General features: G+C 42.4%; 2 protein-coding genes across 2 annotated transcripts; one reads left to right on the forward strand and one right to left on the reverse strand.

Annotated features, from left to right (window-relative positions):
* Positions 1-790: 790 nt before the first annotated feature.
* LOC146971132 (leucine-rich repeat-containing protein 52-like) lies at positions 791-10,456 on the reverse strand. The gene is made up of 2 exons (XM_085805204.1): positions 9,244-10,456; positions 791-2,681 (listed from the first exon to the last, which is right to left on the reverse strand). Exons 1-2 carry the CDS (start codon positions 9,890-9,892, stop codon positions 2,353-2,355), a joined length of 978 nt encoding a protein of 325 aa, XP_085661330.1. The 5' UTR covers positions 9,893-10,456; the 3' UTR covers positions 791-2,352.
* A 13,783-nt stretch (positions 10,457-24,239) lies between these two features.
* mgst3a (microsomal glutathione S-transferase 3a) lies at positions 24,240-26,107 on the forward strand. Its single transcript, XM_085805205.1, has 6 exons — positions 24,240-24,357; positions 24,727-24,853; positions 25,001-25,074; positions 25,188-25,245; positions 25,472-25,544; positions 25,647-26,107. The coding sequence occupies exons 2-6, from the start codon at positions 24,737-24,739 to the stop codon at positions 25,778-25,780; spliced, it is 456 nt and encodes a 151-aa protein (XP_085661331.1). The 5' UTR covers positions 24,240-24,357; positions 24,727-24,736; the 3' UTR covers positions 25,781-26,107.
* The last annotated feature ends 1,575 nt before the right edge of the window (positions 26,108-27,682 follow it).

Below are 27,682 nucleotides of genomic sequence, written 5' to 3' on the forward strand. Positions count from 1 at the left end.
TGTTCTAATCTGTTCAGTCCCAATGACAGTGAGCTAGCATGCACAATAAACCTGTGAAACTGAAGCAGCTAAATGGAGTTTAGACACATTTCACTTTCATTCATTTCGGCTGGTGCTTTTCTTACTGCGACGTGTCGAAAATGTCTTCTGCATTTGCACAGTTTCAAGATATCACTATTATTACAGCAGCCCAGACTTGGACGAGCAAACAACCAAACTTTTCATTCCAACAGTTTCAGTAGTAAAACTTGTATAAAGCATATGCACAACAGATAATAAGTGGAAACAGCTGGCATGAACATATTGAGAGAACGCTCTCCTTCTTAGGTCCCTCAGTGTCACATATTTGTTATCAAATCAACCGACAGATGCACACACACCGTATGACGTTTGTGGTGTAGCCATCTCTTGATTCTCTTTGTCCAACAAGAGTTTTGTTCCTCTCTGCTCCGTCTTACGTTCATAACAGTCAACGTCATGGTCAGTGGAGTGGTACACCCAGGTAACTACGAGCAAAAATATGCTAGTTTTGTGATCTCAGACACCACATGCTGTAGGCAACATCTCGAGCAAAGCAGGTGCTAAGATCACAGTTAAGTAATATTGTGTACTGAAATTAATTTCTTATTGCTAAAAATATGTTATGGGCTGGGTAAATACATTTTAGAATAAATATAACTGTGATATATTTTCCTAAAAATTAAAGCACAGATTTTGAATTTTTTTTGTATATTGCAGTAAATTCAATTTCCTTCTTTATTCAAATGAACTAGCATCTCACAGCTTATACACACTTCATAAGGCTTTTTGGTGCATCAACAGTGCATGCGGAAACAGACAGGACACTGCACTCAAGCCAGTTACCCAACACAGAGACAATGAAGCCTAAATCAATTATCACACTCTCCTGTTTACTTGCCATCCAGCAGGGCCCGTTGCCAAAACAGACCTCAGCAGATGGTACATGTTGGCTCTCAACTTCACCAATACTGTAGATCCTCACTACAAATACCTTGACTACAGTTTCTGGGCTAATAATCGAGGGGAGGGGTGAACTGTTACAAAACCAAACATCACTGGAGCACAAAATGACACATTCATGCCAGCAAAAGCTCAGTCACACACACACGCACGCGCGCACGCACACACACAAATGTGAATGGATAGTACAAAATGCAATTAATACTCTCCTTTCATACTAATGAGTAGAATGACTTCACCACTTTCAGTTTTACAAAGATGGTGTGAGGCAAAGTCACAACTTTCCTACAATGTTATGCCATTGTGGAGGTCTACTGGTGAATGTTTGGTGTGCAAAGAATGCTTAATCAGAGGGATCTAAATAGATAATCAGATTAAACAGCAGCAATTTTAACAATCCATTTTTTTTATTTGATAGATAAATACAATAATTTTATATAAAACTATATAATATAGCATGCTTACTCACCAACAGCTCAATTATGTTTTATTTATTTGTATTTTTGGGTTGAGCCCAATCCTATCTACCTACTAATGGTTTCTACTGGATAGTAGCTAATTGTCGAATTAGGTCAACGACAACCAAACATGATTCACAAATTGACAATTGGATTTTTGCTAAGACCAGACCATCTTGTGAGTGTTAGTGGTCTGGGCTTTAATGAGCTTTGTTGCTCCCTGTTGGACCCAAATAGTAATGTGAAAGTTTTACATTTTCATATATTTGTTTCCATGCCAAGAGCTGTCTGTCCAATGTAAAGCTACAGCCAGCAGCCAGTTAGCTTAGCTTCGTTTCACATACAAGCAGAAAATGTCGGGAAACAGCTGGTGGGTGGATTTTGTTACCTTTTGGACAGAGGCAGGCTAGCTGTTCCTGCCAGACCTTATGTTAGGCTAAGCTACGGTTGTTGCTTCAGATTTAGTATACAGACAGAGTGGTATTGATCTTCTCATTTTACTCTTGGCAAAAAAAGCGTGTTTTCCTTAATCATAAAATGAGACCACTGATACCGATACATAAACCAAAATGAGCATGTGTTCAGAATATCTTATGCTAAACCAGTATGTTATTTCACAGCATGGCGAGCTAGCTGCCTCCACGATACCCAACTTCACTGAAAGAGGCTGCTTTTTTTGGAAGGGGTGACCATTACCCAGTGAAACACAGACCTCCACTATGGCAGAGTGTGTTACATTGACTGAAAACAGAAGAGTAGAATGACATTCCCCTTATCTGATAAATCATCTCTTCTCTCTTTTGAGTTAGACAGAATAAGTTTGACTGGAGTTTCATTAGACTTCACAGACAGTCCTGGAAGTTGACAGGAGGCACTGTGGGAATCCGTAGCGGGCGGGTTAAGAATAACTCTTTTAAACATTATGTGAGGTTTTTAAATTCCCGTTGCCATGGTCGTTCCTGGCTCGTGACGGACGGCCCATCTCACCAGTTTCTTCCTCGTCGTCCATGTCGGGCTGTTCTTCTTTCTTCTTGATGTAGCGCTCGTACAGCACCATGATGACGCCCATAACCCAGGCGGACACGGTGCCAGCAGCAAAGATGACAAAGCCGATGACGACAAAGAAAAGATAGTCCCAGGAGCCCAGAGTCTGATGACATAACGTCCGTAGCTGGATACCCACCTCACCCAGTCGACGGCCCTGCATGTCAGCAGGTGAGCCACACACTGTCTGGCCCTCGTCTGTCACAGAGAAAGAATAACAAGGTTACTCATAGGACTCCAGAGGACAAGGCATCGGCATAACAGTGAAGTGCACTAAAAGCAGAAATTTGTTTTTTTCATATAAACTCCAGGCTGATGAAGTTGACACAAACACACAGTAAACAGGTCAGCTGTCCTGCGGTGGCATCATGAGTCATCTTGTTCTGCACTGAATATGGAGGGTTTGCATTTTCTTCATCACATCAATCCAGGACATTCTTAATATACATAATTGGTCCTTGACGGCAGCAAGTGAAACTGCATTACAGGGGGTCGTGCATGCATAATTGATTTTAACGCCCTTAAAAAGTTGGTTTTAATTTAAATACTTTCCTGTAACATTAATATTTATGTCTAAATAAGCAAGAATCAAAGTTTAAGTCTGGGGACAAAATATTCCTTGGTTATTTAAAGGGACAACGAGGAGTTTTGGAAAGCGAAGTGTTTTCACACTACATTTACCATGAGCCTCCGCGCACACGGTGAAATTCTTAGACCGGCGCAAGACGGACATCTTGCCAAGAATGTTTTCATTCATCAAGAATTAAAGTCAGAGGTTGGAAGACGATCAGATACCGTCGCAGTTCCGACCATAAATGGCGATTTGGCGGCGTTATTATCATGACCCGCCGGGCAGCGTCCGCAAAACCAAAAGTAAGGAAACGCAGGTCGGCTCGCCCAGCATTTCCACCAATAATTAAAATAACGATAGAGACAAAACGATATATCTATCAAGAATGGAGCCATTAACAAGTGTGGGTAGCGTAGATTCATCCACATTAATGTGAGACTTTTTTATAACCAAATACATACTCCTCGTTGTCCCTTTAAAAATGTATCAAGACTGTGCGGTAACACTCCAATACTAATCCGATCTGCTCCAGCAGAGCCGTGCCCCAATTCAGGGGCCACATACCTTGGAGGATGTGGTCTACTGTGGTTAGCACTGTTCTGGGTTCAGTTCCCAATTTCGGAGCTTGCATGTTCTCCCTGTGCCTGAGTGGGTTCTCTATTGAGTGGAGACTCTAAATTGCCTGTAGAAGTGAAGGTGAGTGTGAGGTTGTTTGTCTCTATATCTGAGCTGAAACCTGTTTATATTTCAAGGTTGCTTTTGTTGCCCAGAAAGTGGAAGGCCACACCCATCAACCATATTTCAAGCAACCTTTGGAACAGTCTGGTTGAAACGCTGTGATGCAGTCGGTCCTCAAATACAGCCTCTGAAAGACATGGCTCGGCTCAGACCTTTGATTGACCTTTGATGGCACACTATAAAACTCAAATGTGTGTGTGATATTAACTTTTCCCAGTTTAGCCCCACCCATCTCTGATCAGTGATCAGTCACTCAATCAAGGACAAAAACACAAATAGAGAAATCTCCCATGAGGATGAAACTGGATCATAATGTGTTCATGTTCACGTGTGGAATGAGTCAGAATGTGAAACTGATTTTTCAAGTATATAAGACCTTTAAAGTACATTTGACTGCTCATCTCCTTTGAAAATATTGAGCAACTTTTTTTTACACAGCTGTGACATTTATATATAGCTCCAAATCACAACAGACGTTATCACATATAGAGCAGGTGTAGACAGTAGTCGTATTAACATATGATTTCAAGGATCTTTTGATGTCGGCAGAGCTATAGCACAAGTAACTTGGCAAAGAAAATCACATATGAAATTAATCAATGAAGCTGATTAAATAATTCATACACATTACTACATATCATTTTACTTATTCTTTGTTAAAGGCACATGGCAGCAATCTGAGCTGGAGATAACAGTAATCCATTCAGGTTCACGTGGAGAGACGACAACAGCGCAGAAAACTGCACTGGCATAACATTGTTGCAACTCAAAGGCTTGAGCAGCTTCCTGTGTACTACAGACTGGAGTTGATGCAGCATTAAATTACAAAAAAATTCATGGATGAATTATTCAAACTCCTTTCTACCCCACAGGATTAGAGAGTGACTTGAGCCTTTGTGTCTGCCTGAAACCACAGATAATAAGGTTTCTCATCATCAGGCAGCGGGTATGATTACGACTAAGACTTTGCCGAAATCCACAAATCCTAATAAAAATGTTGAGTTCCCTCTCTTTCACACAACTACGGTAGATGGATGAAATTTCAAAGGCCTATCAGTCAATATTAAACACACGGCATGATGGATGTTGAGCTCCGCAGCAGCTGACAAGAGGAGCATTTTTCCGAAAATAATCCTGAAGCCTGAGTCTTTTGTTACTGAGAGCAAAAACTGGGTGCAACACAACAGAATGCTACCGTCTGCATACGGCCACTGTTTTTAATTGGCTTATGTTTTTTTCAAAGCTTTTGTGCTGGGGGGGGGGATTCCCACTGGGATGAGATCAAAAGGCTTGGAAGGAAGTTTCTGTGCAGGAAACAGTTTTCTGTAACCCTGTTACTACACTGACAGCTTGAAACATCCTCGCTTTGCGGGCATACTGCTATGTAAATGTGGTCTGACTTTACTGTACGTGCAAATCTAATGAATAAGTAGAAATCTACGTGGAAAGGTGTGCTGCTCTTCCTCTCAGCCCCCAGGAAAATTTGGATCATCTCACAATAATTTTATACTTGTTGTATAATGCACACATCCACACATTCGCTCTAATAAAATTGTTGTCCTCTGCATCAGTGGTTTACAAACTGTTTTGTCAGATATACCACCACACATCAGTTCAGATCTTCCTTTAAAATGAATTTTAAATGGACAAATAACAGAAGAAAACTGTAATTAGCCTACATTATATCAGACAGCTGAAGTGCTGATGGTTTATGATCTCCAGCAAAAACATGAATCAAAATGAAATGACATTTCGATGTAGGGTTAATGTTATTGAGTATAAATTGAACACTCTTACTGAGTACTTTTGTATGTCACCTGAATGTGACATTTGCATCATAGGTGATTTTTTTTTACCTATTATTATTGTCCCTATAAAGTATGGATTTCATTATCATGTACATGCCTACAAAATTTTCCAAATTCAAACTTCTATTGAAAAATCGCCAACTCCTGAAGATAAGAAGATAAGAAGGTTCCCTGTTCAAAATCCTATCCAGGAGGTTATTTAGTTCAATTTACTGCGAAAGTTTTAGTTTAATAAGTTTATTTGTATCAGGGACAATGTACAAAATAACATTAGTCTCGAGCTTACTAGCTACTTTCCATCCGTAGTCCCTTTTAATAGAGAATTCAGTCACAGTCAACCGCAGCAAGATGAAGGTATTTTCTTGCAAAACATGATGGAATAACAGAAGTAGAATAGGGTAATTTCATGATGAGAAGTTCAAGACAATGACATAATGTTGATGTTGTGAACTGATTTTATTTTTATTTTGGTTCTAGCCTTCTTTAAACACCAATTTCCCCCATTAATCCATTTATTTTTAACCCTAACTATTTTCTATATCAACCTGCTGTGAACTTTCATACTAGTTTCCATGAACTCTTTGTGGCATCCCATGTTAAGATGATGCATGGACTTACTGTCGGATGGTGGGAGGTTTGAATTGAGAGTGAGAGATTTCACCTTTCAGCCAAATCTCTTCATATGCTCATTTCATAGGATGAAACTCACATTTCCCTAATATTTTATTCAGTCGGTGCATAAATATCCGTTCTTATCTTGGGTGCAGCTCCTCTCTGGCTCACGGATCTGAAAACGAGCCTGCAGCTGAAGAACATGAGGACAGTTTGCTTCTCTAAGCTCCATCTACTACCACAGAGGATTCAAAGCTACTCTGATCCTCTCAAAGGCGGCTGCTGTTCACTGTTCACACAATATGCGGTCAGGCTGTAGTTCGAACAAAAAGCACACATCCATCCATGCAGATACACACACACACACACACACGCACACTCTCTCATATATGCGTGCATAACCCCCCCCCCACACACACACACACACACACAAGACTTTACTCTCCCATCGTCTAGCTGTGCCCTTGCAGAGTCTGTTAATGCATGTGTCTGTGCCTGACAGCTAGGAAGGAAACCCTTCTGGCTTCACCCCCACCACCCACCCCCCCTCCCCCTAAAGGGACTGGCATCAAAGAAGAGGGCTTTCCCTCTCTCCTTCCCCCATCAACACTCTGCTCTATTTCTAGACACTCTCCTTATATAACAGCTGAGAGAGTGCTAATCTAGCCAGAAAGGCGAGACAAGAGGAGAATCTGTTGGTTCCTTCCTGAAGCTTTCTCTCTCTCTCTCTCTCTCTCTCTCTCTCTCTCTCTCTCTCTCTCTCTCTTGCTATTGATGCGTCTCCTAAACCAAGGAGACAAGCGAGCTGTGTTGCGTGAACCAGGTGAGACCCAGACGAGCGATAACAAGGCTTTGGAGACAGAGCTCGCAGCTGAAACACAGTCATCTCCAAAATGTTATTCCTCTGTTTCCCACCCCAAGCAGGAAAAGTGTGCTGAGTGTGTGTGTGTGTGCCCACATGTGTGTGAGTTTCTGCATGGTTTAAGACACAACGTGGTTGGGTTTTAGAGGGTGAGGTGTTGTGAGTGTTGTTAAGAGCTGCAGGAGGAAGATGGACAGACTGCGTGTACACATAACAGCGTGTGTGTGTGTGTGTGTGTGTGTGTGTGTGTGTGTGTGTGTGTGTGTATCTATGTGTCCGCCTTCTCCCGTGCTGGCAGCTGTCACTGGAAGAGGCTTCACTCCAAATTAAGTGAGACAAAAGGCAATGAGCAGCAGGAAAATAGGACAGCTCTTGGAGGACTCATTTTGGACTTGATCTATCAGCTTCACTGTGGTGAACTGTAGTGTGTGTGTGTGTGTATGTGTGCGTGGAAGGGGGAAGAGAGAAACAAGGGATGCCTTTTTAGTAAGCGTGGCAAGTGTATTCTTGCAATGGTGTTAGAATTATGGCTTCTTGCTCAGAAAGGCACTATAAATAGCGGCTGCCCTTTTGCATAGTGACACATCCACACCAAAGCATGAGCATAATAACTCAATGCAAAAAAAGATAATGGAATATCAGACACATCTATCTGCTCCACTGCCATAACACAGAGGGATGATCGATATCTGTTGTTGCCACTGTGATCCATTCATCACACCTGCAGCACACTTCCCCACTCGCTAAATAGAACAGAAATTGATTCGTCATTTCTGATTAAAAGCCTCTTGTTTTGCTCTCAAACTGCAGAGAGCAGAGCCGAGCCACTGAACGCAGTTGCTAGAAGAGAAATCAAATGGTTCCCTGGCTGCGATCTTCTTTCACCCTCTTTGTCATTTGATAGTCTGAATGCTGTCACGCTCCAGCGCCGTCACCTGCGCCTCATCCCACTGAAAGCTGAGACAGGGGCCAACTTTGTGGACCTCACTCAAACTGCATATGGCTGAGCTGTGGTTACATATCTGTATATATGTTTGACAACATAATTAACATGTGATACACTGCATATTACAACCGCCGAATAACAGAGTTGTGGGTGTTGATGGTGTGAGATTATGTGCGGTGTGCGCTCAGAGGTGCAGAAGAGAAAGCGAGTTTGGATGTGACATGTTGACGTGACATTTGCTTCAACACAGGATTAGCATGCAGTCACTCTTTCCTTAAAGGGCTCTGAGGAATATCTTTAGAGGCGTTTCTTTAAGCTGATGTTTTTCCTTCTTCACACAAAGTTATATTCTAACTTTTCCTTCTCTATGAATTTTAAATTAGTTTCAACTTTTAACAGCACTCTCTATTAAAGATTTATACGGGCCTTAGAAATGCTCAATAAATATCTCACAGTGCTTTATGTGTTAGGATGGGGAAAATCACCCTGGCCAATAAACATCAGCATGGCTGTATTACCCACCAGTCAAAGTGGGAAATTGCTCTGTGGCCCCAGAACTCCACAGAGCCCCGAGCGTGTTAACTGGTCAGTGCTTTCTATGGAAAACGCCTTTGTTGGTGTGGAGCACTTCATCATTTGGCATGATGAGGTCCTTGGCCCCGTCTTGAGGAGGGCCCTGTGGCAACATGTACTTTTAAGACCTTAGGTGTTTCAGTTTTTCGGTGTATTTTTCTCTGAACACATTTTTTTTTTTTTTAAACTAACAAATCAAAAATCAAAGCTCTTAATCCCATGTATCATGTTCATGCAGCTAGAAATCTTTCTCACAACCTGGGTAACTCAAACATTATCATTAATGGCTTATACCTGATACCTGACCTAAAGCATTATAGTTCATAAATGATTGATCAACTAATTATAGCACCATTAGTTGGCCTACAGCTTAAACTCTTTATAAGGTCTAATGTTTTAATATTTGTCCAAATTGTCTTTTGCATAACTATTTCTGATTTATTTCTAATTAATATGAAACACTAACAGCTGCAGTCAGGGAGATAAATTCATTTTCATCCTGACATGGGATACAGGCATGGTCGTGGGAGCAGCCATCAACAAAAGGCCAATAGTTGTTTACATAACCGGGTATTATCTAATAATTAATAAGTGGAGCACAGCAGTTGATACCAAATTACATGACATTAGAATAAAATAGAACTCTGGACCTTGGAACTTGAAGCCCTCCAGGTGGACCCACAGGCACAGGTCCTCGTTGTCGCACTCGCAGCTCCACGGGTTCCCGCTGAGCCCCACGGAGCGCAGGGCGGGCAGCGCGATCAGGGAGGTGATGTTGAGAACCGTCAGGTTGTTCCGGCTCACATCCAGAACCTGAAGGGCCGCGTTTTCCGCAAAGGCGTCCGGATGAATCTCCGAGAGCCCCGGGTTGTCCGTCATCCTCAGCATCACCAGACTCGCCAAGGGGCCGAACGTCCTGTCCTCGATCCGGGTCAAGGTGTTGAAGGAGAGGTCCAGGTAGGCCAGCTTGCGTAGATTCCCAAAGGTGGACTCCGATATCTCCGTGAGGGAGTTGTTGCTGCAGTCCAGGTACACCAGGTCGGAGAGGTAGTTGAGAGCGAGCGGCGGCAGCTCCACGATGCGGTTATTGGAGATGATGAGCTGCCGCGTGGCCAGCGGCAAGTTGACCGGGAAGGTGGTCAGATGCTGCCCAGCGCACTGAACCACCAGCTGGTCATCGCACACACACCTGTCCGGGCAGCCGGAGGACAGCACCGGGGATGCGATCACCCCGGTGGAAAGGACGAGCACAACTATGAGCCGCAAGGGTTGCGCGCTTGGCTGCGGGGCAAGACGCATGACACCGCCGAGGGCTTCATCCACCCCGTTTGGACAGAGTCAGGCGCACTCACATTCTTCATTGATACATTCTCCCCAAATTTTGCTTCTTCCAGAAATGATTTCCACAGAGGTCAAACCTAACGCTTGCCCGTGGCAACCTCTTGCGCGTAATGTCTCGGTGGATCCGGCGCGCATCCACTGTCTGGAACTTGACAGCCGGATGCTCTCATGCTGTTTCAGATGTCACTGGTTTATCGAGCCTCTTCCATCAGGACGCAGCTATTCACACATCATGAACTCTCTCAACGTCCGCTGCTCGCGATGATCACGGTCAGTTGCTCCACTACATGTTTGCCATGTCTGGCTTTCCTGAAACTGGAACCAAATGAGGGGTGGGGGGGGCTGGAGGGGGGGGCGCTGAGCTGCGCGGCGGATGGGGGTGGGGGTGTGCTGTGGAGAGATCTGACGCTGTGGAGAGAGCTGGAGCGAGAGTGGAAGCTCTGGGCAGCGGAGGTAATGGAAGGGTAACATTAAATATTGAGGGCAGCAAAACACAGTCCACAAGAGCCACTATAATAAAAGTGACCTATAACGCTACAGGTGCAGGTGTGTGTGTGTGTGTGTGTGTGTGTGCATGCGTGACAGTGGAAGCCACATCCATAAAAGATTAAAATAGACTGTGTACAGTATGCAAGGATCTTTTTGCATGCGTGTGTGTTGCATACACTTTTATCAGTGTGTGTTTTGTGTGTGTATGGAGGTGGAACAGGAGTGCAGTGCACCTGACACCTGGGAGGTATAATGTGTGTGATCGCATCACATGGGGATTGAGGCTTTTGAAACAAGAGTGTGGCAATTATAACAATGTGTCGAGTGGGGAGGATCCTTCTAGGTCTATCGACACCACACGCCTATATGTGCGATGAGACTTTCACGATAATAACTGACATATCAGCCATGCCCCCCCCCCTCCCCCACCTCCCCTAAGTCAAACTAGCCCGTATACAGCCAGCAGACGATGGAACCAGATCAGATGGGACAGCGTGGTCTCAGGCAGCAGTTGTTTTCCTCATCTCTCCAGTCTCAGTAAGAGTCCTGAGTCTATTCTTGGTTCTCTGTGTAGGTGTTGAAGTGCTGAATCAGACTCAGCATGATGGAGGAGGAGGAGGACAGATGTGCCGCTGACAGTCCGTGAAGGAAAACTACCCCAAGCTGACAGTCAAGAACCAGATGCACAGTGACCACCCTCTTTCTCCTGCACACATAACATCCTCAAAATGAAGTTCAGCCCTTTTCCTGCATCCCCCGGTGAGGAGGAGGCCTTTAGGCATAGATAACCTAATGCTGTTTCACACTTGCCATCCTGTGGACTGAACTAATCCACACAGCTGTTTGAAGTCAAGGATATTCAGTGACTTAATGAGGACATCTAGTGACGAAAACTTGGTAATGTTTTGTGGAGTGCAACAATCTTCTTATAAACGGTCTTTGTTGATGTGGAGATCTTGACTTATAGGACTGTCCAAATTTTGTCTAATTTATATTTGACGACGTAAATCTAAACTTCAAAAGTATTTTGGACGCTCTGAATAACAAGCAGCCGAGACAAGCCCCAAGCTGCGCTGCCGCATCTGCTCAGAAACACAGAGCTTTGATTTTAAATTCTAGTGGGCATCCTAAAGTTTGCAAAGATAACAAATATGCCAGGCTGACAAGACATCTAGAACATTTTGAAATAAAAGTTTAAAGTTTATATAGAGGAAATGCAATGGGGAAATTTAGGCTAAGCTTAGAGGGTAAAGACAGACATTTGATTTTTTTTTTTTTTTTAAATATCCGACTCGGCTGGTAGTGACAACAACACATCAATACATTGTCATGAGGGTCCGGACATGAGACATGTTTTTGTCCAGTAAACATAAACTTTGCCAGATCTTCATCTACACTCTCACATTCCCCCCTGGTCAGATTTCTCTCTGGCACCTTAAGGCTGTAGGATCATGCAGTGGTACCACAAATGCTGCATGCCCTTGTTACTGTCTGATTCACCTACAACTGTCAACTTCACTGTCACTCATATTAGTCAGGTTGTACTGTTCTTGCAGGAGCTTGCCTCCCATACTTATTAGGGCCACGGGCAATCGCACCGGGCACTGATCCCTACAGCTATGAAATAGCTGCAGGGACCAGTGCCCGGGCAAAGCCCGGGCACTACTGTTATTGTGTGGATTTTTTCCTAGTTAGTGTGAATGCAAAAGGCATTCACACTATTGTTATTCGGTTCGGCCATTTTCTTTATTAGTGTGACTGCTGAAGCAGTCACACTATTGTTCTTCTGTTTGGCCATTTTCTTCCGCCTTTTTACGGTCTTCTTCTAGTCCTTCATACTTTGTGCTATTTCAACAATTCATATATCAAAACGTGCAGCTTTTTTTGAACTTTATCGGCATTACTTTTCTCTTTTTAACTATTTATACTTTTTAAAATATTTAACTTTTTCACAAAAAATCTCACATTCATCAAAGTCTCAACCTCTCTTCTTCACAACTCCACTGTAGTGTAGGCGTTAGGGTGCATGCTTGCCAACCCTAAGATCACTGGTTCGAATCCAAGGGAAGAACTCTTGTTATGTTATGTTGAATTCTGCTCTCCTCCCCGCCTTCAATTGGTTACAGGTGTTTGTTATCTCCTTGATTACTCGTACCAGTTTGCAGCACATCATCACATTACAATGAATGACAACAGTCTTGAAAGCAGTGTGCTCTCTGTGGCCGAGTGGCAGAGTAAAGGTTTAGTGATCATATGGTCATGGGTTCGATTCCTGCCTCAGTCTTTTCACTTCATTGCTTGACTTTTGATTCCAATTATTCAGCTGTCATTGGACAGTCTTTGATTCCTCATAGTATAAAGCTCATTGTAACTCAGGTTCTCTGTGGCCATATGGTTAGTGCTCAGCCTGAAATTCACAGACATTTTCATTCTAAGTCATTCAAGCTTGACTCTCAAGCTTTCTTGATGTTGACAGTGTGCAGATCATTAACAGACAACAGTCTCTGCAACTGTGTGTGCACCGTGGCCTAGAGGCACAGTGGAAGTCTAATAACCATGAGGATGTGGGTTTGATTCTGACCTTGGTCAAACATTTGTATGGTGATCACAGCTTGCACTATTTGCTAATTCTGCAACAGCGTTCAGTTGCTGTCAGCAGTCACACCATTTCCATTCTTGGAAATGCTTTTTCTAGTTTTTCTTCTTACTACTTTCCGCCTTTCTACGGTTTTTAAACTAGTCCTTCATACTTTGTGCGATTTCAACAATTCATATATCAAAACGTGCAGCTTTTTTTGAACTTTATCGGCATTACTTTTCTCTTTTTAACTATTTATACTTTTTAAAATATTTAACTTTTTCTGCTAATTTTTTCCCATAGGAATGCATTGAAAACATCTTCAAACTTTTAAAATGTTCTTACTACTTTGAACCTCTGAAACGTCAGCATACTTTCTCCCACAGACTCCATTTGACTTTTAAACTGTAGACGAACTTTTAATCTATTCACATATTACTCAGCTTATTGATATCTTCAACAGTTTTTTAGGTATTTGGCTGTTTTAAAATCATTAAAATTTTCGACAAAATCCAACTTTATAATGGTTGTGTATTGCGCTTAACGAGCAGGGCTTAGAGTGAGTGACATCATCGTTAGAGTGAGAGGGATCGAAAAAACATTCAGGATTTTTTCTGGATAAATTGCCAGCACGGCCACAAATTAAACTCTAGACACATGATTTCCTCACCGGTTTGTAGCCACACTTGTCGTGTCTCATCTGATGTGCTCAAAACAGCAGACAGACTTACAGAATTGTCTCAATGAGCTTAATTGTCCAGCTAGACCCGCTCCAGTGGCTCATCCACTTCAATATAAAAGTAGGAGCTGATTTTTTTAGAAAAACAGAAATGCCCCCCTTTTCTACCTTGCGACGGCAAGAAAAGTTTTTGCCCTACAAACATTTAATGCACATTGGCTCGCTCAGGAAGGTCTCCTTGCCCCGATGGTCAGGACAGCACATTCTGATAAGAGTTACGGTTCTCTTTTTCTGGGCTGTTTTGGGAAGCTGCACAGAGCTCAAATCTCTCTGCTCTGCTCTGCTCTGTGTGCAGTTGGTCCAGCTGTAGTGGCCAGCTCGTTATCATGTCTATTAATAGAACAAGTGCAGGTGCAGCCTGGCCGCTCGTTAAGATGTTTTTAAACACAGCCCCACACACACACATGATAAACCAGACTGACAGAGGATGTCCACGCACAAACACAGGCATCACACTCACACAGACAGACACACACAGACACTCACACACAGTCACACATGCACACATACACAAACAAACAAACAGACACAACACAACACTGTTCCACACAGTAAAATCTAAGCATGGTAGTCGCCATGGTAACTTCTGAGGGCAGGCTGCCACGCAGGTGTAATCAATCAGATCATTAGGGAGAGAGGAGTTCTGTGGCGCTTATCAACAGTTTTACTTTCTGCACATGTACACACAGACAGAGAGACCGTCAGACTCACACACCCAGACACACACACAGGTTTTCAGCTCAAATTCATCAGCCTCTCAATTATTTTATACTTTTGATGTAAACATCTCCAACAATTTATATTTTTCTCATGAATTTCAGTTCAGACATTTAACCTTTCCACCTCTATAAATAGTAGTGTAATTCCAGGTGGAGCCTAGGACATAGGATCTATCTATCTATCTATCTATCTATCTATCTATCTATCTATCTATCTATCTATCTATCTATCTATCTATCTATCTATCTATCTATCTATCTATCTATCTATACCCCTCCCTATTTGTTAACCCCTCTGATCTATCTATCTATCTATCTATCTATCTATCTATCTATCTATCTATCTATCTATCTATCTATCTATCTATCTATCTATCTATCTATCTATCTATCTATCTATCTATACCCCTCCCTATTTTTTAACCCCTCTGATCTATCGATCTATCTATCTATCTATCTATCTATCTATACCCCTCCCTATTTTTTAACCCCTCTGATCTATCGATCTATCTATCTATCTATCTATCTATCTATCTATCTATCTATCTATCTATCTATCTATCTATCTATCTATCTATCTATCTATCTATCTATCTATCTATCTATCTATCTGTACCCCTCCCTATTTTTTAACCCCTCTGATCTATCTATTCTTTCTTTCTTTCTTTCTTTCTTTCACTCCATTTCTGTCTTTTTACTTCTTTGTTTGCTTGATTGTTTCTTTCTTTCTTTCTTTCTACTCCTTTTCTCTTCCTTTGTTTTTCTTTCTTTCTTTCTTTCACTCCATTTATGTCTTTTTACTTCTTTGTTTGTTTGTTTGTTTGTTTGTTTGTTTGTTTGTTTGTTTGTTTGTTTGTTTGTTTCTTTGTTTCTTTCTTTCTTTCTTCAGCTCATTCAGCATTGCATTCACACCATTTCCATTCTTGGAAATGCTTTTTCTAGTTAGTGTGACTGCTGAAGCAGTCACACTATTGTTCTTCTGTTTGGCCATTTTCTTCCGCCTTTTTACGGTCTTCTTCTAGTCCTTCATACTTTGTGCTATTTCAACAATTCATATATCAAAACGTGCAGCTTCTTTTGAACTTTATCGGCATTACTTTTCTCTTTTTAACTATTTATACTTTTTCAAATATTTAACTTTTTCTGATTTTTTTCAGCTTTATAATGTGTGTGTATTGCGTCTAACGAGCAGAGCCAGAGTGGTGTCAGAGTGGAGAGAGGCAAAAAAACATTCTAGAGTTTTTCTGGCTAAACTGTCAGCATGGCCACAAATTAAACTCTAGACAAATTATTTTCTCCAGTTTTGTAGCCACACTTGTCTTCTGGCTAAAATTCTGGTCAAAAATGCAAAGAGACTTAGATAATAATTTTAAATATTTTTTAAATGCAGCCAGGGAGCTCTCTGCTCTCATTAAGCTCAATGCATTTTTTTCACATCAGCAGGAGAAGGAGCTCAACTTTGTAACTTGCTGTTAAGTGCTTTTTAATTCATTTTAATTCACCAAAAAATAGTCACAGGTCACAAAAAAGTCCTCTTCTTACTTGGTGTGGCTAATTTATATTAATTTCTTTTTGTTTTAAGCATCATTGAAAAATCTCACATTCATCAAAGTCTCAACCTCTCTTCTTGACAACTCCTCTGTAGTGTAGGGGTTAGGGTAACTGCCTGCCAACCCTAAGGTCACTGGTTCGAATCCAAGGGAAGAATTCTTGTTATGTTATGTTGAATTCTGCTCTCCTCCCCCGCCTTCAATTGGTTACAGGTGTTTGTTATCTCCTTGATTACTCGTACCAGTTTGCAGCACATCATCACATTACAATGAATGACAACAGTCTTGAAAGCAGTGTGCTCTCTGTAGCCGAGTGGTAGAGTAAAGGTTTAGTGATCATATGGTCACGGGTTCGATTCCTGCCTCAGTCATTTCACATCATTGCTTGACTTTTGATTCCAATTATTCAGCTGTCATTGGACAGTCTTTGATTCCTCATAGTATAAAGCTCATTGTAACTCAGGTTCTCTGTGGCCATATGGTTAGTGTGTTAGGTGTTGTGCTATTTCAACAATTCATATATCAAAACGTGCAGCTTTTTTTGAACTTTATCGGCGTTACTTTTCTCTTTTTAACTATTTATACTTTTTAAAATATTTAACTTTTTCTGCAAATTAAACTCTAGACAAATTATTTTCTCCAGTTTTGTAGCCACACTTGTCTTCTGGCTAAAATTCTGGTCAAAAATGCAAAGAGACTTAGATAATAATTTAAAATATTTTTTAAATGCAGCCAGGGAGCTCTCTGCTCTCATTCAGCCCAATGCTGAGAGTTCTCCACAACATGCCTATGTCTGTGCTCTCTGTGGCAAAGTGGCAGAGTAAAGGTTTATTGATCATGAGGTCATGGGTTCGACTCCTTACTTTTTTTTTTAAGCAGAAGCCAGTGATCCTCTTATCAAAGGTTTTCTTTACCCCTCACATACTGTCTCTGTCTGTAGCCTAGTGGTTAGCTTGCTAGTCTGGAGACCTGAAGGTTGCCGGTTCAAATCTTGCCTCAACAACAATTACAGTGAATTATTTTCCCAGTTGTCCTCTGTTGACTTCTGATAACTTGCTTCATGTTGAAACTGCTGCTCTCAGCCTGAAATTCACAGAAATTTTCATTCTAAGTGTGCTCTGGCTGCCTAGTGGTTAGCTTGCTGGTCTGGAGACCTGAAGGTTGCTGGTTCAAATCTTGCCTCAACAACAATTATAGTGAATTATTTTCCCAGTTGTCCTCTGTTGACTTCTGATAACTTGCTTCATGTTGAAACTGCTGCTCTCAGCCTGAAATTCACAGAAATTTTCATTCTAAGTCATTCAAGCTTGACTCTCAAGCTTTCTTGATGTTGACAGTGTGCAGATCATTAACAGACAACAGTCTCTGCAACTGTGTGTGCACTGTGGCCTAGAGGCAGAGTGGAAGTCTAATGACCATGAGGTTGTGGGATCAATTCCGACCTTGGTCAAACATTTGTATGGTGATCACTGCTTGCACTATTTGCTAATTCTGCAACAGCGTTCAGTTGCTATCAGCAGTCACACCATTTCCATTCTTGGAAATGCTTTTTCTAGTTATTTTTCCACTTCCGGCCAACTTTCGGTTCGCTACTAGTCCTGCAACTCGAAGAGTTGCAGGACAAATTATATATCAAAATGTGCGTCCTGATCGGGATCGGTGTGCTATTACTTTTCTCAACAGTGTACGAATTATTCGCGACGTAAGTCGCGATTTACTGCGCAAAATTTTTTGCATGTAAGTCAATGGGACGGGCGGGAAAAAAAGAGCGAAAAAGACCAATCATTGGAGTTTAACAAAAGTCTACTGCTCAGGCATACTTTCACCTAGAGACTCCATTTAAACTTTAAACAGTAGACACAAGTCTTGTGTATTGTCGTATTACTCCACGTTTTGATAGGTCATATAGTTTTTGATCAATCCCTGATCAATGACCATGATCATTTTTGGAGAAATTATGAGTTTATAATGGGTGTGTATTGCATAGAATGTTCGTGTCAGAGTGCGTGACATCATCAGTTAGAGTGGGAGAGAGTGAAGAAACATTCTGTATTTTTTCTGGATAAACTGTGAGCACGGCCACAATTTACACTCTACAGACATAATTTTTTCAGAATTTGTAAGACAAACTTGTTATCTCTCATGTCATGTGCTCAAAATATCAGAGAGACTTACAGAACTTACAGAATCAGCCTCTGAGTGCGGCCACGTCTGTCCCTGCTCCTCATTGAGTCCAATACAAATATTTTCTGAGAGGAGCAGAACGGCCTAATGTTTTAAAACTGCCAGCGTCGCCAAAATATTTACTGTAGAAACACCAAATCGTACCGAAATTTTCAGTAAGTCCTTAGAGCAACGTTGATCTGTGTTTTGTTCTGATAGGAGTTACCGTTTTGTCATGCTAAGCCTAATTGTGAGACCGGTTTAGAGGCAGAAAATGGCTGTTTTTCTCCACGTTTCTGTCTGTCTCAGCCTGCGGGGGCCCCTATCGCCGTGGTAACCTCTTTGATCCTCAGGCCAGAGCTCGTTAACTTCATAAACAATCCACCTGGCGCTCGTTTAAATGTTTATAAACACAGACACAGCTAAATCAGACTGACACAGGATGCAGCTACTAACTAACTACAACACACACACAGACTCTAGAGCCAGCTTCATGTGATTACAGTTACACACACACACACACACACACAGTTAACCTAATGTGGTTACAGCTCCTCCATATCAGTGCTTATAGAAAGATGATCATGTCTGTCTGATCAGCTCTGTCTTGACCTTAAGATCGTGGGTTTGATTCCCATGTTGACAGAGATGGCACAACCCGCAGTAGCTCCCGTGGCCCATTCAAAATTTCCCGAGAGGAAATTTTCTAGTTCCTATTGTTACTCTGCATTCATAAAAAACTTTTTATGTTCTCAAATACCACAGATATAATATAATATAATATAATATAATATAATATAATATAATATAATATAATATAATATAATAATAAAAATGATTATGAATTCAGGCCCATGTCAGCAGCTCATGCATTACTGTGCCAGGATCTGCTGAACAGATGCCAGAAATACCTGTACTTGACCTGATATGTGATCCAGGAAACTTGGCTGGTTAGATCCTTGGTCACCTCAGCAGAGGGCAAATTTTCTGGCTGCCTGTCTGTCATAAAAAAAATGGATTGTAACTCTGCAGTAAAAGCTGACACTGTGTGATAAATGAATGTCTTAATACTTGGATTCTGAGACGTCGGTCTCTGAAGGAAGATAAAAAGGTGACCCACATCCAAAACTGGCCTTTTTTGTAACTTGTTTAAAGGGATACGCCAACATTTTTTTTTCGTGTCTTGCCTCACTCCCGAGTCCATGACCAGCAGATAGACACCATCCTTTCGACTGTGCGTGCAGTAACAAGGGAGATACGGGCAGAGCTGGCGCACCGCTAATTAGCTTAGCTCAAACGCTGGAAGTGCATAGGTAGTGTTAGCCTGCCTCCACCTAAAGTCGCTAATTAGCTTAGCTCAAACGCTGGAAGTGCATAGGTAGTGTTAGCCTGCCTCCACCTAAAGTCATCAGAGACACTCTTCAGCAACTCTAAACGGAAACCGGCGGGCCGATCTTCGCCTCAGAGCTGACAAAACTCTCCGGTAAGGCATCTTGAGCGGTCAAAATGCCGATCGGTCAAAACGGAAGGTTCAAGCAAAGACGGTTTATTTTGGTTCAAGCTAGCTACATCGAGGGTAGGTTAGCTTCCTATTTCAAAGTTCAGTCAGACAACTCTGGAATGAGAAGAAATAATTTATTGAGCGTAAGCATATCAAGCTGAAGCACAGCATGGATAGCATATTCTTGAGCATGGCTGCAGCAGGTTTGGCGTCAGGCTCTGACTCATATATGATCTGCTTTGCCAGACATTACAGGGAACGAAGCCGACCCTCACAGGGAATCAAGAGACAGAGGCCACAGGATGCTGGGGAGGTGGTGGGTTTGCAAAACCTCATGGGCAGCAAGGCAGCAGCAGCAGCAGCAGTAGTGAAAGGCAGAGCAGCAGCAGAAGCATAACCAGGGATGAGCAGGTAAACTGGGGGATTTAAATAACCCACCCTATTTGGGCGAGAGGAGCATGTGACTGATCAGCTGGCCAAGATGGGCGCGGCCTGAGTTGTCTGCCTGAACCATGGATGTATTATATTAACGGCCTGAACTAGCTTCGCAGGCTTCGCATCATTAACTCTTTGACTGCCAGCCATTCTCACAGCAGCTTCCTCCAGCTTGCCAGGCATTTTCCAGCTTTTTGACTGATTTCCGTAGACCCACCATAATATTATGTACTGTTACTACATACACATTCAACCCATCAAAGGAAAGAAGAGGGTCTCTAGTTTCCAGCAAAAAAAAACCTGTTTGTTTCTATCTTGTTCCAGTCTTGTGAAATTGACGGTTGAATATAGGTTAGTTTAGCCCAAAATGCCATTTTGGCACCAAAATCTTGAGAAAAAGAGGTTTTTGTGTCGGCTGTCATTTTCAGGTGAACCAGTACAATTGGCTCCTTTATATTTTGCTTTAGTGACGCCTCAACATCTGTACAGTTGTTCTCTTGTAAACAACAACTAAATCAACACTGACAAATGACTTTTGATGACAAAAGACAAAATATTTAGCTACTGACACACACTACTGCAGCCTTTTTTCTTTCTTTTCTTTGAGTTACAACTTTTTCTTTCCTTTTTTTTAGTGTGTGCGCGTACGTGACGTGTGCGTGTGCATACGTGTGTGCATACGTGTGTGTGTGTGTGTGTGTGTGTGTGTGCGTGCGTGTGTGTCTGTGTGTGTGTGTGTGTGTGTGCGCGCGCGCGCGCGCGCGCGGATCAGTTCGACAGGTTTTTGTAGCCGAAACACGGCGCTTTAGATCAGATCCAGCTTCCTCTGGTCAGCAGGCAGCGGTCTCACTCTCTCTGTCTCACACACATCTACACACACACAGCCGACAGCTCTGGCTGACGCCCCCTGAACTCACAGCCACAGACATGTGCGCTCACAACAGAGTACAGACACTCCCACCACGTTTAAGGGCCTTTCACACCGAACGCGGCAGGCGGCGGAAGGCGGCAGCAAACCCATTCATTGTGTACGTGCTACCGCGGCGCACCGGCGAACGGCTCTGCGCCGAGCTGAGCGGTACGCGAGGTGGGCGCGTGCCGCGGCGGCGCGCTGCGCCCGAATTAAGCCTGGTTTATGCTCGACGCAGTCGCGAGTGCGCGAGGCTCGCGCGCCACAAATGACGTAAACGCGCACCTCGCGACGGCGTCGCGCGCTGGCGCGTCGCGCTGTCGCGCACCTCCAGGATTTTGAAACTTGGCGCGCGCCGCGCGAGTGTCGCTCGGTTCAAAATGGATGAATTTGAGGGAAGACTGGCTGAGCTGGTACGCTCTAGCATTTGTACAACTCGTAATTAAGTTATAAAGACCATCAAATGACCCAGAACTCGAGGAACTATGCAAATCCGGTCCCTCCTCTCCTCCATGTGCATCTGTTTACAACAAGCCGGCGAAAAATCAATACATGGAGCGATCGATAACGTTATATAACTACTACACTGATGTTGCAAGGACGGTTGGTTTTCAAATCATGTAGTTAACTATCACAATTACACCGGAGCTTTTTAATTAAGGTAAATAGTAGAGCTATAGGAGAAAGCCTGCTTACTTCTTCTCTGTTTTTAGTTGCTTCTGCTACTTCCTATTGTATTTTTTTATCTACCGCCCCCTGTCTTTGCTACGAATATTGCAACGGTGAATGCGGCAAGTATAAACGCCTGTGCGCTCTGCCGAGGTGCGCGCGCCAACTGCCAACGGAGCCAGGCGAAAGTATAACCAAGGCTTTATCTGGGCGCAGCGCGCTGTGACGACATCTCGGCGCGTCCAATAGGAGAGGATGTAGTGGAGTCTGAAAAAAAATCAGCCGCTTGCAGAGAGAAAACAAACGACCAGACGTTCAGTTAAAGTGACGGGATGCATGAAGTGAGTTGTCATCCTCCTGAGGATCAGACCAACTCTCTCTAACAGGCTGTTAAACTGCTCCCTGCTCAGCCTGACGCTAAAGTTCACCTGGAAGCGGTCGTTTTGTAGCTCCTGGCGAACATATCTTTGCATATACCCCCCCAAATCCTGTCTTGTTTGTTCGGTTGCTCAGCAACTCGCGCCATATGTGTACGCGCTGCCGACCTGCTCTGCGCCTGTCTGCGCTGTACCTCGCGGTGGGCGCAGCGCATACCGCGTTCGGTGTGAAAGGCCCTTTACCTCTCGTCACGTTCGCCGGCGCCGTCCGTTCCTCATCCACACTACTGTAGATCGCGGGGTTTTCAAGCTGCTATCCGAGTGATTTCTCGCAAAATCTGGCGACTTTCCAAACGCTCTTGACGACTAACGACGAGCGATCGACGGGGTTGTTGTTACTAACGTTTGTGCTTTGTATCACGGAGCTGCACAGAGCTTCGACGAGCTGCCGAGCCGCCATGAGCCCCGCCGCCGCCCCCTAAGCTCTCACCGGCGGCCAGAGTGTCACGGAGCGGCGCCGCTGCAGTCAGACACCCGCACCGCTCCGTGAGGGGGGGGGGGATACGCTATATTTTTTACATCTCTCAATCCAAATGTGTTTTTCTGCACTTTATTTTGATGATACAAGTCTGATCTTCACAGAGGAGTAGGGCAAGACATTCAGCATGGCGTTGCCATTAAAAAAACGCTAAGACGAGTTATCTCGTCTTTGGCAGACTACGCTTGGATTCGCTAAGACGAGATAACTCGTCTTTGGCAGTGAAAGAGTTAAAAGCACAAATCGTAAAGGGCAACGGGTGTTTTATTTTGTGAAAGTAACCGGAAGTAACCGGAAGTGCGTTGGTCACAACAGCTAGCTTGAGTAGTGCCGAATTCGTCGGAACAAAATTGTAAACAGCTGGTATTTAGACAAATTAATGACACACTGCTGATCTACGGCTACTTTCTCGCCTAAAAATGTTTAAAATGTCGATAAATATTACAGAGTTTAGAGCTAAAATGAAATCAGCTTCTGACTGCTGATTTTGGCTCGGGAGGCAGGCTAACACTACCTATGCACTTCCAGCGTTTGAGCTAAGCTAATTAGCGGTGCGCCAGCTCTGCCCACGGGTAGCCTATCTCTGTTACTGCACGCACAGTCGAAAGGATGGTGTCTATCTGCTTGTCATGGACTCGGCAATGAGGCAAGACACGAAAAAAAAATGTTGGCGTATCCCTTTAATAAGATTTACACATTTTCTGTTTCCCTACAGGGAATGTAGTTACCAAAGGCAAACAACTTCTTCCTCTGTTATACACTACCACTGGTTCCCATATTTTCTGGCTTGCAGGCTCTAAAAAAGAAGTAGCATCTAGGCCTACTTGAAACCCCCTTTTGTCAGGTTCATGAGTTTTGACTTTTTACCACTGAACTTTTTATATTTGAAGTAGCCTACCAGAAGTAAAAGCATTCCTGTGACCCCAGCCATAGTGAGGACATGAGTCATATAGCCTACTACATTAGACAAATATCATTAATGTATGCTTACTATACTGTTGTCAGCCAATTTATTTGGGCTTTATTATCCTGAAAGCACTAGTGACTAAATCTACAGTAGGATACGTAAAATATTTCCACAAAAAATGAAAATTTGTATTTAGAAATTAAAACTGTACTATGGTATAGTAAATTCACATTCACGTTACTTTTCACCACAGGTTATTATAGTGTTTTACAGTCTGTCTGATGTGCACTGCTCACTAGTACTGAAATGTAGTAGGCTAAAATATGAAGAAAAAAAAATAGAAACACCTCAGTAAACAACAATTATACTCCACGAGCTACTGCATTAACATAACAGTAAACTAAAAGTGGGATAATCATCTGTATTATTCTTGTAGGGGATCAGAATGTATCTGAAGACCTCATCTGACCTGTTTCCTTAACTCACCTGAGGACTGCGTGCGTACAACGTCAGCCTGACAGATTAGCCTATCATTAGGCTACTATCAGGGTTAATGTGAACAAGTGGAGAAGAGAAACCGGTTGCTGCCCTGACTTTAGCCTACCACACATCAGCCATTAGAGCTGTTAATAAATCACTGACACTCTCTATAGAAACCCGCTGCTTTGTGGTCGTCTATCAGCCGCACCACGCCCTCGCTGTGTGTTTGTAATGTTACGTAAGCCTCCGCACACTGACAGACGCACATAAGCGGAAGCTGGTAAAAGTTGAGCTTCAGTGAGGTCGCGTAGTCGCTGTGTTTTCAACCGAGTGCTTCAGCTGTCAGAGTCGAGCTCTGCATCTTCCAGGTAAACCGCTGCGGATTCACCGCGTTATCTCTCAGACATGTCGGTGTTTAAATGTTAATGACGCCGTTTGAGCAAAGACGGTTGGTTTGAGTCCTCGTTTGACCTTTCGTTTTTAAACGTCCTTGCTCTTCTCCGTCACAGCTTCTGTGCCCAAATGAACAAATTTACGGCCTACTCTGTTGTTTACCGGTGTAGAGATAAACAAAAAGTCATGTGTTCCTGCGCGTGAAAAAATAGTTTTCTGTTTGAACCCCCTGTCATTTCTTTCCTTATACAGAAATTAAACTAGTCTTGAAAAAAACAAAGGTGCTAACCCTAACCCTATAATTTGTAATATTTTATAGGCTTATCTTTTTTTTCCTCATTCAGGTTTGCCAGAATGGTTGTGCTCTCCAAAGAGTATGGATACGTGATGCTGACAGGTGTTGCCAGTATTGTGATGGTTGGACATCTGGCTATTAAAGTTGGCAAAGCTCGTAAGAAGTACAACGTGCCGGTGAGCTCAAGTTTTCCTGTTGACATGGTTGAATATAGTGGACAATTTCCAGTTTGCTGACATTGTCTCATACCTGAGGAGTGCCTTGTATTAACTACCTAGATGAGAAGTGCTAATCATAACAAACACCTATGCCTTGTCCTACAGTATCCTCAGATGTACAGTGATGACCCTGAAAATGGAAATGTTTTCAACTGTATCCAGCGTGCACACCAGAACACGTAAGTATAGATATTTTGCACACTGGGACTCTGTTGTTGCACCAGGTTTTCATGAGTCACAGTAACAGTGGAAAAAGGAGGTGAAAGTTAACACAGCTATCGCCTCTCATCAGCTTGGAGATATACCCCGCCTTCCTTTTCTGCCTGGCCATGGGTGGTTTGCATTGTCCTGTGAGTTGATTTGATTTTTTGCATTGTCATGCTAACACAGCATTATATACCACTTTGAAACAAACATGTGACAGATTGTTATTCCTTGATCAAACGAAGACTTTTTGATAGTCTTTGGTAAACATGATGGCACTATTTGTATACAGAGATTCTAGTAGGAATGTCTACTCTTCTTGTCCAATCTTGTCTTATCTGAGTGTGTAATCTTTGTGTGTTTGTGGCACAGCGCCTAGCCAGTGGACTTGGAGCTGTATGGATTATAAGCAGAGAGGTGTATGCCCATGGGTACTCTACAGGAGGTAAGACATCATGTCCATGTTTTGTTTTGTTTTGTTTTGTTTGTAAAGTTTGCTGTTATTTCCGAGTCAACCAAGTTGTTGTTACTCTTTCATCCCATTCAGATCCTAAAAAGAGAATGCGTGGAGCGTTTGGGAACGTGGCTCTGCTCGGGCTGATTCTCACCACGGCCAGCCATGGCCGCCACCTGCTGGGCTGGACAGGACCACGGTTCGGAGGCTTCCGTCACACACACTGATGGCAGCGTCTTCAAGCTGGGTTCATTCAGTCATCACCTAAATCAAGACCATTCTAAATAAACCTTTTACCTTGAAGTGTGCATGCTAACCGCTCAATGTAACAGTTGAACCTCATGCTGTTAAGTGACCTGACTGGTTCTCTCTAGAGGGAAATACCTCATAAAGAAGAATGAATGTGTTGTACTAACAGACTGGCCACTCCTGCTACATGCAAGACTGATCAGATTGTCTTTAACATTTTCACCTAAATGAATTGGCCAAGTAACTTTACACATGTATTTTTGTAATAAACACATGAAGGCTATGTCTTTTCTTTTTTTTTTTTTTTTAATTAAGGGATATTTCAGAGGTAAATAAACCACCCACTGACAGAGAAAGTCCAGTTTTGTACATCATTAAGAAAATGAGATGGTTAGTCATAAATAATGCTGCTGTCAAGTACAACAAAATGTCATAATTCATTGTAATTATTTTTCTGGATTGTGGTTCTCATAGAGAAAAATGATATTAAATATCACACATTGTTAATTACCTTGTTTTTTTTTTATTACTGGGTGTTGAATTAATTATTGATTTAACATGTGGACTTGGGAACAATAGAGTGTATTTAAGGGAGTGGTTTTCTTTTTATTAGCTGAATAATCGTTCAAAGTCCATGCCACTTGTCTGAACAGATTCAAACTGCAGAGCTTAAAATCCATCATATTTGACAGAAGAAACCTGTCTTAATACAGGTTACATTGACATAGCATACAGTAATAACCTAAAACCCCACCCTCAAACTATTATTATAAAACAATCCCCCCTGTAAGCAACCTGGAGCTTTTTGGTAGTTTCTATTTTATTATCAAACAGGAAATCTTTATATCAATTAGTTCTTACAGTCTGCGTTTTAACAGCATATTATCATACATCACTGTTGGCACCAGTAAAGTAGCACTAAGTGAAAACTCCATAAATCCAGCACATTTGCATGATACTCAACTAACACAGATACAGGCAAGAAAAAACATCCCTGATGCTGCTTCTTAGCGTCTCCGCCGCTGAACAAAAGCTTTGTGCGCAAACAAATACATCCTCGATAAATATGAACACATTTAACAACAGCAGTTTGTTTTACCTTTTCAACTGACTCACATTAAAGTGACTATTTTAGTATAGCAGGGTCTTCTCAGAGTGCATCGGTGGGTTAAATATTCATTAAGAACAGAATAACCAAAGTCAATTCTTATATACCAGCATCAGACTATAATGGTGTAAATTCCATGACACCTTGAACTACACATTAAAAGCTGCAACAGTAACTATTTGCCACATATCGTTTAGGGCGACTCGGTTAATTAATCTGAACAGTTGAATGCTGACAGGCTTCTACTGGAAGAGAACTGCTCTGTTTTTAAGAGATGTGGTTTTTGAATTACTTTTGATTTGCAAGTAGATTTTCTGCAAGACCTCAGCTTTAAGACATAACCTGGCAACTTGGTTTGAAAGTGCACTTCACTCACATTTGGTCCCCTGAGGGATAATAATTTATATTCACTAATCTATTTGATCACTTGGGCAACTTTTCCATGTCCTCAAACTCCCAATCTCTGTCTAGCTCTTCATTTTCCCGCTGGGTAACCTGAGGTTGTGTATTATTTTACATGAAGGACTTTATGCAACCTTGATCCACATTACCTCATATGTCCCCTAGAGGGCACTGTGACCATTTTTGCCACATTAAAGTGCTGTGCATACATTAGGAGTTCAGTCAGAGATACAAAGGAAACAACAGGTTCCCACCAGACTGAAAATCTCCTTAACCTTAAAGGGAATGTGGAAAAAAGCTGAGGTGATTAAAAAAAAAAAACTTCTTACATCAAACACTCTATAAGAGTCCTTCTCACAGAGTGACAGAA

The sequence above is a fragment of the Trachurus japonicus genome, chromosome 17, assembly GCF_045865225.1.
Source record: "Trachurus japonicus isolate A0001 chromosome 17, Traja_1.0".
NCBI lineage: Eukaryota > Metazoa > Chordata > Actinopteri > Carangiformes > Carangidae > Trachurus > Trachurus japonicus.